We start from the raw sequence: 13,031 nt of genomic DNA, 5'->3' as shown, positions 1-13,031 counted from the left end.
TTATGGTGGAAAATAAGTATTTGGTCACCTACAAACAAGCAAGATTTCTGGCTCTCACAGACCTGTAACTTCTTCTTTAAGAGGCTCCTCTGTCCTCCACTCGTTACCTGTATTAATGGCACCTGTTTGAATTTGTTATCAGTTTAAAAGACACCTGTCCACAACCTCAAACAGTCATGAACCGTACATCCGATTAACTTGAAACTCAAAATGTATGTTATCACATCTGTCTCTAGTACATTTGAGAGAAGCTAAGCAGTATGTTGAAAGATTGAAGAGGAAATTACAACTATCTCAAATAAAATATTGTATCCTCAATTAAAGCCTAATAACTTCACTTCTCTACACTTTATCAACATGAAACTTGCATATGAAGTGTTTTGAATTGTTACATGGGACTTTTACATGAGGGAGGATGTTTAACGCTTCCAGCGCCCCGTTTCATTGCTGCTCTCAGCTATACTTTCATTTATTTTGGGGGCAATGTTTCATTTAATTTTCACTTTTATATGCTAACTAATATTAAGAAATCTTTCTTTCCTCAATACAAATTCAATGTCTTAATATATACTTACTAATGTTAATCAATCATTCTTTCCACAGTATGAATTCAAAGTGAAGAACATCAAGAAGAAGAAGGTCAACATCATTGTCTCAGTGGATGGAGTGAAGGTGGCACTCAGAAAAAAGTTAAAAGTGAGTATTTATTTTTCTTTTATAACCTGTTATTATCTCTCAACCAGTTTCTTTCCATTAGAACTGTCCAGAGCTTAGGGGCATAGAGTGGATGGCTGTTGTGTTGTTTCTAACCAACCCCAGTCAAACTGCGCACTCAGCCATTGCTGAGAAGTGTCATATCCTGGGGTTGTGAGTGGAGGAGTGAGTGGGATTCATAAACTGTCACCAGCAGTGAGAGGGAGTGATGAGTGAATCTGTGCTCTGCTAAATATTGCTCCAGACAGGGTAGAGTTCAGTGAATCTGTGCCCTGCTAAATAACGCTTCAGGCAGGGTAAAGTGGCAGAGAAGAGTGAATCTGTGCCCTGCTAAATATTGTTCCAGACAGGTTAGAGTGGAGGAGAGGAGTGAATCTGTGCCCTGCTAAATAACGTTCCAGACAGGTAAGAGTGGAGGAGAGGAGTGAATCTGTGCCCTGCTAAATAACGTTCCAGACAGGTTAGAGTGTAGGATGAGAGCAAATCCGTTCTATGCTATGCTAAATATACATGTCATTTGTATAAAGCTTTCTTTATGGCAGTTTTACAGTGATTTGGGTTTATAATAAACCTTGACAGTAGTTCAACTGGGTTTACCTTGAGTGACCTCTCAGCTGTCTCTCAGTTTAACTACAGTATTAACATCAGTCCCTATTAAAGCTAGAAGTACACTTATAACCTCTGGTATGCAAACAAGCCTAAAGGTATATAAAGGCCACTGGTATTCAGCAGATGTCTTCTTCCTTCCTCAACCCTCCATTGTCTGGAGTCCTGTATGGAGATCTACTTTCTCTCCTCTCTCTATTCATTTTTTTTGTAAAGAGAGGACAGTACTAATGCACTAGACATGGCTCAAGGCAGTGACTGAAGGCTGAAGGCTACACTTAAGCTCTATAGGAATCTGTAATGCATTTAGCCTGTATAGGACCCTTTAACATGCCTTAACAACCTTTAACAATGGTGCGGAAGGCGAAGGGAGGCTACAGAGAGAAGGTATGTGGCCGGATATAAATATCCCCTAGCTGCATTAGCTTCCCCCCTCCCTCCCTCCCTCCCTCCCTCCCTCCCTCCCTCCCTCCACACTGATTACAGTCAGGCCTTAATTGAGTTGTTCTTAGTGGTCGTTTTCATTTGACCACTCTGAAGGGCAGTGAATGCGTGTGTTTGTGCGCGCATTCATGAGTTCATTCTTGCGTGCATGTCCACTTTTTAACACTCTGAATGCCAATGGATGCTTCCATATCCGCAAGGATCCGTCAGCCTATTATGCAGCTGTCTATATCTGCTGTCCGTTGGTCAATCGCTCATAAAGCCTCATCCACACATCCCAACCAACACAGATCTGTGAATGAAGCTTTATTAATGCAGTCAGTCGAGTGGGAGAATGAGACCTAGAATGAGGTATGGAGAAAAAACAATACATGAACACCAACTGCCAGACAGTCTTATATCCGAGTGATTCCAGTGTAGAAGGGATTTCCCTTTAGAGTCCACACATACCAAGGCCCTTTAGAGTCCACACAGACCAAGGCCCTTTAGAGTCCACACAGACCAAGGCCCTTTAGAGTCCACACAGATCAAGGCCCTTTAGAGTCCACACAGACCAAGGCCCTTTAGAGTCCACACAGACCAAGGCCCTTTAGAGTCCACGCAGACCAAGGCCCTTTAGAGTCCACACAGACCAAGGCCCTTTAGAGTCCACACAGACCAAGGCCCTTTAGAGTCCACACAGACCAAGGCCCTTTAGAGTCCACACAGACCAAGGCCCTTTAGAGTCCACACAGACCAAGGCCCTTTAGAGTCCACACAGACCAAGGCCCTTTAGAGTCCAAGGCCCTTTAGACACCAAGGCCCTTTAGAGTCCACACAGACCAAGGCCCTTTAGAGTCCACACAGACCAAGGCCCTTTAGAGTCCACACAGACCAAGGCCCTTTAGAGTCCACACAGACCAAGGCCCTTTAGAGTCCACACAGACCAAGGCCCTTTAGAGTCCACACAGATCAAGGCCCTTTAGAGTCCACACAGACCAAGGCCCTTTAGAGTCCACACAGACCAAGGCCCTTTATGTGGAACTCTATGGGATCCTATGGATGGAGAGAACAGAGAAAGGAGGAAGAAGGCAGTGGTGTAAAGTACTTAAGTAAAAATACTTTAAAGTACTACTTAAGTCGTTTTTTGGGGTATCTGAATGTTTCTTTACCAATTATATTTTGGACAACTTTCACGTGTACTCCTCTACATTCCTAAAGAAAATATGTTCACTTTACTCTGATATATTTTCCCTAACACCAAAAAGTACTTGTTACATTCTGAATGCTCAGGAAGGACATAATTATGGTCCAATTTATGCACTTATGAATAATAATAACGTGTTATCATCCTTACTGTCTCTTATCTGGTGGACTCAATAAACACAAATACTACGTTTGTAAATTAATTACGTCTGAGTGTTGGAGTGTGCCTCTGTCTGTCTGTAAAAAATATATATAATGGTGCTCCATATTGACACATCCAGCCCAAAGCGGGAGGTTTACAAAATACTTACTAATTGGAGCATGTTTTTAATTACATTTAAACCCAGATCATTTTAGACTTTTACTCAAGTAGTATTTTAATGGATGACTTTTATTTGAGTAATTTTCTATTAAGGTATATTTACTTTTATTCAAGTATGAAAATGTAGTACTTATTCCACCACTGGAAGAAGGGAATAGAGAAAGGAGAAAATAATATGGGGAGGAAGACAAAGGGAATAGAGAGAGGAGAAAATAATATGGGGAGGAAGACAAAGGGAATAGAGAGAGGAGAATATAATATGGGGAGGAAGACAAAGGGAATAGAGAGAGGAGAATATAATATGGGGAGGAAGACAAAGGGAATAGAGAGAGGAGAAAATAATATGGGGAGGAAGACAAAGGGAATAGAGAGAGGAGAAAATAATATGGGGAGGAAGACAAAGGGAATAGAGAGAGGAGAATATAATATGGGGAGGAAGACAAAGGGAATAGAGAGAGGAGAATATAATATGGGGAGGAAGACAACGGGAATAGAGAGAGGAGAAAATAATATGGGGAGGAAGACAAAGGGAATAGAGAGAGGAGAAAATAATATGGGGAGGAAGACAAATGGAATAGAGAGAGGAGAATATAATATGGGGAGGAAGACAAAGGGAATAGAGAGAGGAGAATATAATATGGGGAGGAAGACAACGGGAATAGAGAGAGGAGAAAATAATATGGGGAGGAAGACAAAGGGAATAGAGAGAGAATATAATATGGGGAGGAAGACATAAGAGGAGAATATAATATGGGGAGGAAGACAACGGGAATAGAGAGAGGAGAATATAATATGGGGAGGAAGACAAAGGGAATAGAGAGAGGAGAAAATAATATGGGGAGGAAGACAAAGGGAATAGAGAGAGGAGAATATAATATGGGGAGGAAGACAAAGGGAATAGAGAGAGGATAATATAATATGGGGAGGAAGACAAAGGGAATAGAGAGAGAATATAATATGGGGAGGAAGACAAAGGGAATAGAGAGAGAATATAATATGGGGAGGAAGACAAAGGGAATAGAGAGAGAATATAATATGGGGAGGAAGACAAAGGGAATAGAGAGAGGAGAAAATAATATGGGGAGGAAGACAAAGGGAATAGAGAGAGGAGAAAATAATATGGGGAGGAAGACAAAGGGAATAGAGAGAGGAGAAAATAATATGGGGAGGAAGACAAAGGGAATAGAGAGAGGAGAAAATAATATGGGGAGGAAGACAAAGGGAATAGAGAGAGGAGAAAATAATATGGGGAGGAAGACAAAGGGAATAGAGAGAGGAGAATATAATATGGGGAGGAAGACAAAAGGGAATAGAGAGAGGAGAATATAATATGGGGTGGAAGACAAAGGGAATAGAGAGAGGAGAATATAATATGGGGAGGAAGACAAAGGGAATAGAGAGAGGAGAAAATAATATGGGGAGGAAGACAAAGGGAATAGAGAGAGGAGAATATAATATGGGGTGGAAGACAAAGGGAATAGAGAGAGGAGAATATAATATGGGGAGGAAGACAGAGGGAATAGAGAGAGGAGAAAGAGGAGAATAGACGTAGTGATCGCAAGACTGAATGATCATTTATCTTGATAACCCCAGTAAAAGAAAGAGACACGCGCCTTGTACCCTGGTCAGTCCCCTTTAATAGATAGTAGATGCCTCTGCCAGATCCAGAATCTCTGGTTGAATTGTTCTAAACAGCTGGAGTGAACTGAACACAGCACAGAATGAAAGGTGTTGTGATTTTGAATGGGACTCTGTGGTTCTGTCTGCTTTGTCTCTCCGCCTGCTCTCTGGCCAAGACTGAAATGTCAACGCGTCCAGAGACCGCCTCATTTACATCTCACCGAATGGAGAGATGAAAGGAGGTATGAAAAGAGAGATGTTTGAGTGGAAATGGTGAAACGAAAAATCAATAGGAGGAATAATTCCAATCGCTCTCCTGTTGACATTTATATTCTCTCAGTAAACTTGGACAAAGCCCAGTGTAGAAAGAAAGAGAGATAATGAGAATGAATGAGGGATAGGGAACGGGAGAGAGAACGAGAAAAAGAGAGACAAAGAGAGAAGATAGAGAGGGAGACAAAGCTAGGGAATATGAGAGAAAGAGTGCAAGTGAGAAAAGGAGAGAGCAAGTGAAAAAGAGCAGCCAAAGCAAGACTGAGTGAGAAAGATGGGAAGAAAGGGAGCTAAATAAGGTACGTGAGAATGGGCGAAATAATTGCTTTATTCAGTGTGTGGATTGTGGATCGATTGGCTCTATTGAATCAATATCTCCAGTCCTTGGGCTCAACATCCAGCCCACCCTAGGTCATAGTTCATTACTGTGGCAATCAGAGACACAGTGGTGAATGGCAGTAGCCAGCGGGGTCAGCCTCATTTTAAAGTGTCTGGCGTGAACGTACTACACAGAGGTCCTGACCTCCTCTCACTCCATCTTAGCATCTCTCACACTCTCCTTACACACACAAACCTCTGGCTGACTGTCTGCGGCACACTCCTCACTGAACAATTTATTCTGTCTTTCCACAGAAGAAGGAGTGGACGTGGGATGAGAGTAAGATGATGGTGATGCAGGATCCCATTTACAGGTAACACTTCACCACCATCTTACAGCAGTTAATGTGGCCCATCAGAAAGCAGGACAGGTCAGGGTGGGACCTGAATGGTTTCCATAGTGACACACCAAGTGGATTAGCATCTCATTGGATCCAGATGGGCTGGGTCAGCCCACTCTGACCCTGGGACACACACACACACACACAAAATGACACACATACCCTGCAGCTCTTCTGGGTGGTTCAGACCAGTCCAAGACATGACCATTCATTTCACAAACGATTGCCCACAGCTAATTCCTTGTGTTATACTAAAAGCCTAGTTGTGTTGCACAGTATACAATTATATATATATTGTGTGTGTGTAGGTGTGTCTATGTGTGTGTTAGGCTGGTTTAGATATGGTTGATGGTAATGAATGGCCCAGTGACCAGAATAAGCAGTTAAACGCTGCTGGGTTAATTGGCTGACTATGGTGGTTTAGTGATGGAGAGTATGCATCTGTAGACGCTTTATTGATTTCAATGATTCATCACACACACACACACACACACACACACACACACACACACACACACACACACACACACACACACACACACACACACACACACACACACACACACACACACACACACACACACACACACACAGGACTTTGGTGATGGATATTGTCCAGGTATTCCATTATTGATTTTAATGACTGAATCTGTGTATAAAATATTATGTATAATCTAATTAAACGTTTAATGTTGAGGGAGAGGTTGTTGTCCTGGCACCACACGGCCAGGTCTATGACCTCCTCCCTGTAGGCTGTGTCATCGTTGTTGGTGACCAGGCCTACCACTGTTGTGTCTTCGGCAAACTTGATGATGGTGTTGGAGTTGTGCCTGGCCATGCAGTCATGAGTGAACAGGGAGTACAGGAGGGGACTGAGCACACACCCCTGAGGGACCCCCGTGTTTAGGATCAGCGTGGCGGATGTGTTGTTACCTACCCTTACCACCTGGGGACGGCCCGTCAGGAAGTTCAGGATCCAAATCAAACTTTATTTGCCACATGCGCTGAATACAACAAGTGTACTTTACCGTGAAATACTTACTTACAAGCCCTTAGCCAACAGTGCAGTTCAAGAAGAAGAAAGTATTTGCCAAGTAGGCTAAAATAAAAAGTAATAATAAAAGTAACACAATAAGAATAACAATAGCTAAGCTATATACAGGGGGCACCGGTACCGAGTCAGTGTGCAAGGGTACAGGCTTGTCCAGTTGCAGAGGTTAGTTCCAGGGTGCTTAGCTTAGTGATGAGCTTTGAGGGCACTATAGTGTTGAACGCTGAACTGTAGTCCATGTGTATGAGCAACAATAATATAATATAATAATAATATAATATATGCCATTTAGCAGACGCTTTTATCCAAATACAGATGCATATCTGTATTCCCAGTCATGTGAAATCCATAGATTATGACCTAATTAATTAATTAATATTTATTTATGTAACTCAGTGAAGTCTTTGAATTGTTGCATGTTGCATTTATATTTTTGTTCAGTATTGTTGGAGGGCATGGAGGTACGATATGGCGGGCCAGGGCCCCTAAGGCCTGCCAATAATGCCAGCCCTGCCCCTTTAACTCAAAGACTTTGTGAAAGAGAATTTCTCGCAACCTTGTAGGAATCTCCTCCGTACGCTGCGGCAGCCAGCAGCATCTTGGCAGCAGGGTGTGGGTGTGTGTTTCTTTCAGCTGGGATAATAAGAGGCTGTGGTATTAGTCCAAATCACAAGATTACCTCTGAGGAAATGGACCAGGCCGTTGCTGGCTGGAGATTGATGTGTGTGTGTGCGCACACATGTGTATGTGACAGAAGTGCAGAGAGGGGGCTCAAAATTTGAGGCAGCAGGTTCAGGCCCCTGAACACACATACACACACGCACGTGCTCACACACACACTGTAGTGGAGGGATTTGGAGGCTCAGACAGATTTCATGAGAAATTAGATAAATACAGTGCAGTGTCTGAAGCATTAATCACTTATACATACACACACACACACACACACACACACACACACACACACACACACACACACACACACACACACACACACACACACACACACACATACACACACACACACACACTGTAAAACAAATGGAGGGGATGTCATAAGGTGAATGCACCAATTTGTAAGTCGCTCTGGATAAGAGCGTCTGCTAAATGACTTAAATGTAAATGTAATGTAAATGAGGGTGAATGACAAAGCAAGGAACATTTGTAATTCCAGTACTGTAAATCAGTAGAGTAATTCTGGTGTCTCTTCCATGAGACTGGACAACAGACAGGCTATCTAGTTAGAACCCCCGTGATTCAGCCCTGCCTTCACACACACAAACACATATGCACTGAGTATTCATTAATGAGTATTCAACATTAAGAACACCTAGTATTGAGTTGCACTCCCCACTTTTGTCCTCAGAACAGCCGAAATTGATCGGGGCATGGACTCTTCAAGGTGTCGAAAGCGTTCCTCTACAAGGTGTCGAAAGCGTTCCTCTACAAGGTGTCGAAAGCGTTCCTCTACAAAGTGTCGAAAGCGTTCCTCTACAAGGTGTCGAAAGCGTTCCTCTACAAGGTGTCGAAAGCGTTCCTCTACAAGGTGTCGAAAGCGTTCCTCTACAAGGTGTCGAAAGCGTTCCTCTACAAGGTGTCGAAAGCGTTCCTCTACAAGGTGTCGAAAGCGTTCCTCTACAAGGTGTCGAAAGCGTTCCTCTACAAGGTGTCGAAAGCGTTCCTCTACAAGGTGTCGAAAGCGTTCCTCTACAAGGTGTCGAAAGCGTTCCTCTACAAGGTGTCGAAAGCGTTCCACAGGGATGCTGGCCCATGTTGACTCCATTGCTTTTTTATTTTATTTATTTCACCTTTATTTAACCAGGTAGGCTAGTTGAGAAAACCTTTATTTAACCAGGTAGGCTAGTTGAGAAAACCTTTATTTAACCAGGTAGGCTAGTTGAGAACACCTTTATTTAACCAGGTAGGCTAGTTGAGAACACCTTTATTTAACCAGGTAGGCTAGTTGAGAACACCTTTATTTAACCAGGTAGGCTAGTTGAGAACACCTTTATTTAACCAGGTAGGCTAGTTGAGAACACCTTTATTTAACCAGGTAGGCTAGTTGAGAACACCTTTATTTAACCAGGTAGGCTAGTTGAGAACACCTTTATTTAACCAGGTAGGCTAGTTGAGAACACCTTTATTTAACCAGGTAGGCTAGTTGAGAACACCTTTATTTAACCAGGTAGGCTAGTTGAGAACACCTTTATTTAACCAGGTAGGCTAGTTGAGAACACCTTTATTTAACCAGGTAGGCTAGTTGAGAACACCTTTATTTAACCAGGTAGGCTAGTTGAGAACACCTTTATTTAACCAGGTAGGCTAGTTGATAACACCTTTATTTAACCAGGTAGGCTAGTTGAGAACACCTTTATTTAACCAGGTAGGCTAGTTGAGAACACCTTTATTTAACCAGGTAGGCTAGTTGAGAACACCTTTATTTAACCAGGTAGGCTAGTTGAGAACACCTTTATTTAACATGGTAGGCTAGTTGAGAACACCTTTATTTAACCAGGTAGGCTAGTTGAGAACACCTTTATTTAACCAGGTAGGCTAGTTGAGAACACCTTTATTTAACCAGGTAGGCTAGTTGAGAACACCTTTATTTAACCAGGTAGGATAGTTGAGAACACCTTTATTTAACCAGGTAGGCTAGTTGAGAACAAGTTCTCATTTGCAACTGCGACCTGGCCAAGATAAAGCATAGCAGTGTGAACAGACAACACATGGAGTAAACAATTAAAAAGTCAATAACACAGTAGAAAAAAGGGGAGTCTATATACAATGTGTGCAAAAGGCATGAGGAGGTAGGCGAATAATTACAATATTGCAGATTAACACTGGAGTGATAAATGATCAGATGATCATGTACAGGTAGAGATATTGGTGTGCAAAAGAGCAGAAAAGTAAATAAATAAAAACTGTGGGGATGAGGTAGGTGAAAATGGGTGGGCTATTTACCAATAGATTATGTACAGCTGCAGCGATCGGTTAGCTGCTCAGATAGCTGATGTTTGAAGTTGGTGAGGGAGATAAAAGTCTCCAACTTCAGCGATTTTTGCAATTCGTTCCAGTCACAGGCAGCAGAGTACTGGAACGAAAGGCGGCCGAATGAGGTGTTGGCTTTAGGGATGATCAGTGAGATACACCTGCTGGAGCGCGTGCTACGCGTGGGTGTTGCAATCGTGACCAGTGAACTGAGATAAGGCGGAGCTTTACCTAGCATGGCCTTGTAGATGACCTGGAGCCAGTGGGTCTGGCGACGAATATGTAGCGAGGGCCAGCCGACTAGAGCATACAAGTCGCAGTGGTGGGTAGTATAAGGTGCTTTAGTGACAAAACGGATGGCACTGTGATAAACTGCATCCAGTTTGCTGAGTAGAGTGTTGGAAGCGATTTTGTAGATGACATCGCCGAAGTCGAGGATCGGTAGGATAGTCAGTTTTACTAGGGTAAGCTTGGCAGCGTGAGTGAAGGAGGCTTTGTTGCGGAATAGAAAGCCAACTCTTGATTTGATTTTCGATTGGAGATGTTTGATATGGGTCTGGAAGGAGAGTTTGCAGTCTAGCCAGACACCTAGGTACTTATAGGTGTCCACATATTCAAGGTCGGAACCATCCAGTGTGGTGATGCTAGTCGGGCATGCGGGTGCAGGCAGCGATCGGTTGAAAAGCATGCATTTGGTTTTACTAGCGTTTAAGAGCAGTTGGAGGCCACGGAAGGAGTGTTGTATGGCATTGATGCTCGTTTGGAGGTTAGATAGCACAGTGTCCAATGACGGGCCGAAAGTATATAGAATGGTGTCGTCTGCGTAGAGGTGGATCAGGGAATCGCCCGCAGCAAGAGCAACATCATTGATATATACAGAGAAAAGAGTCGGCCCGAGAATTGAACCCTGTGGCACCCCCATAGAGACTGCCAGAGGACCGGACAGCATGCCCTCCGATTTGACACACTGAACTCTGTCTGCAAAGTAATTGGTGAACCAGGCAAGGCAGTCATCCGAAAAACCGAGGCTACTGAGTCTGCCGATAAGAATCTGGTGATTGACAGAGTCCAAAGCCTTGGCAAGGTCGATGAAGACGGCTGCACAGTACTGTCTTTTATCGATGGCGGTTATGATGTTGTTTAGTACCTTGAGTGTGGCTGAGGTGCACCCGTGACCGGCTCGGAAACCAGATTGCATAGCTTAGAAGGTACGGTGGGATTCGAGATGGTCAGTGACCTGTTTGTTGACTTGGCTTTCGAAGACCTTCGATAGGCAGGGCAGAATGGATATAGGTCTGTAACAGTTTGGGTCCAGGGTGTCTCCCCCTTTGAAGAGGGGGATGACTGCAGCAGCTTTCCAATCCTTGGGGATCTCAGACGATATGAAAGAGAGGTTGAACAGGCTGGTAATAGGGGTTGCGACAATGGCGGTGGATAGTTTCAGAAATAGAGGGTCCAGATTGTCAAGCCCAGCTGATTTATACGGGTCCAGGTTTTGCAGCTCTTTCAGAACACCTGTTATCTGGATTTGGGTAAAGGAGAACCTGGAGAGGCTTGGGCCTCTCTCGGGGGGGCCGGAGCTGTTGGCCGAGGTAGGAGTAGCCAGGCGGAAGGCATGGCCAGCCGTTGAGAAATGCTTGTTGAAGTTTTCGATAATCATGGATTTGTCGGTGGTGACCGTGTTCCCTAGCCTCAGTGCAGTGGGCAGCTGGGAGGAGGTTCTCTTGTTCTCCATGGACTTCACAGTGTCCCAGAACTTTTTGGAGTTGGAGCTACAGGATGCAAACTTCTGCCTGAAGAAGCTGGCCTTAGCTTTCCTGACTGACTGCGTGTATTGGTTCCTGACTTCCCTGAACAGTTGCATATCGCGGGGACTGTTCGATGCTATTGCAGTCCGCCACAGGATATTTTTGTGCTGGTCGAGGGCAGTCAGGTCTGGAGTGAACCAAGGGCTGTATCTGTTCTTAGTTCTGCATTTTTTGAACGGAGCATGCTTATCTAAAATGGTGAGGAAGTTACTCTTAAAGAATGACCAGGCATCCTCAACTGACGGGATGAGGTCAATGTCCTTCCAGGATACCCGGGCCAGGTCGATTAGAAAGGCCTGCTCACAGAAGTGTTTTAGGGAGCGTTTGACAGTGATGAGGGGTGGTCGTTTGACTGCGGCACCGTAGCGGATACAGGCAATGAGGCAGTGGTCGCTGAGATCCTGGTTGAAGACAATCTCTGGATAAGAGCGTCTGCTAAATGACTTAAATGTAAATGTAAATGTAAGACAGCGGAGATGTATTTGGAGGGCCAGTTGGTCAGGATGACGTCTAATGAGGGTGCCCTTACTTACAGAGTTAGGGTTGTACCTGGTGGGTTCCTTGATGATTTGTGTGAGATTGAGGGCATCTAGCTTAGATTGTAGGACTGCCGGGGTGTTAAGCATATCCCAGTTTAGGTCACCTAACAGAACAAACTCTGAAGCTAGATGGGGGGCAATCAATTCACAAATGGTGGCTTCCCACAGTTGTGTTATAGTTGGCTGGCTGTTGAGTATGAAAAGCCCAGCAGCGATGCAGTTACATTTACATTTAAGTCATTTAGCAGACGCTCTTATCCAGAGCAACTTACAAATTGGGTTCTCGACACAAACCGGTGCGGATGGCACCTATTACCATACCCTGTTCAAAGGCACTTACATTTTCTGTCTTGCCTATTCACCCTCTGAATGGCAAACATACACATTACATGTCTCAATTGTCTCAAGGCTTAAAATGATTATTTCACCTGTCTCCTCCCCTTCATCTACACTGATTGAAGTGGATTTAACAAGTGACATCAATAAGGGATCATAGCTTCCACCTGGATTCATCTGGTCAGTCTAAGTCATGGAAAGAGCAGGTGTTCTTAATATTTGTATACTCAGTGTATATACATACATACTGTATATACACCTGCTGTCAACAGAGGGGGCTCCCTGGCCTCATCAGAGATGTATTTAGTAGCAGCTAGCGCAGCCTGCCTCAGGGCTACAGAGGAGAGCACAGTGGGATTTGTTATTCTGTCAGGAAGATTGAAGCTGCAAGCTGTTTTTAGAACATGGAACTTGTTTGTTCTCCTG

The 13,031-nt window shown here is 43.8% G+C and overlaps 1 protein-coding gene across 1 annotated transcript in view; it reads left to right on the top strand.

Annotated features, from left to right (window-relative positions):
- The window catches only part of LOC118383824 (carboxyl-terminal PDZ ligand of neuronal nitric oxide synthase protein), a 202,789-nt gene that overhangs the window by 78,742 nt on the left and 111,016 nt on the right, over window positions 1–13,031 (top strand). The window contains exons 3-4 of the mRNA XM_052460573.1: window positions 604–696; window positions 5,798–5,856. Coding sequence (XP_052316533.1) covers window positions 604–696; window positions 5,798–5,856 — 152 coding nt within the window. The remainder of the gene's footprint in view (window positions 1–603; window positions 697–5,797; window positions 5,857–13,031) is intronic.

Source organism: Oncorhynchus keta, chromosome 1 (assembly GCF_023373465.1).
Source record: "Oncorhynchus keta strain PuntledgeMale-10-30-2019 chromosome 1, Oket_V2, whole genome shotgun sequence".
NCBI classification, from domain to species: Eukaryota; Metazoa; Chordata; class Actinopteri; order Salmoniformes; family Salmonidae; genus Oncorhynchus; species Oncorhynchus keta.
This window is presented reverse-complemented; position numbering and strand designations above follow the sequence as displayed.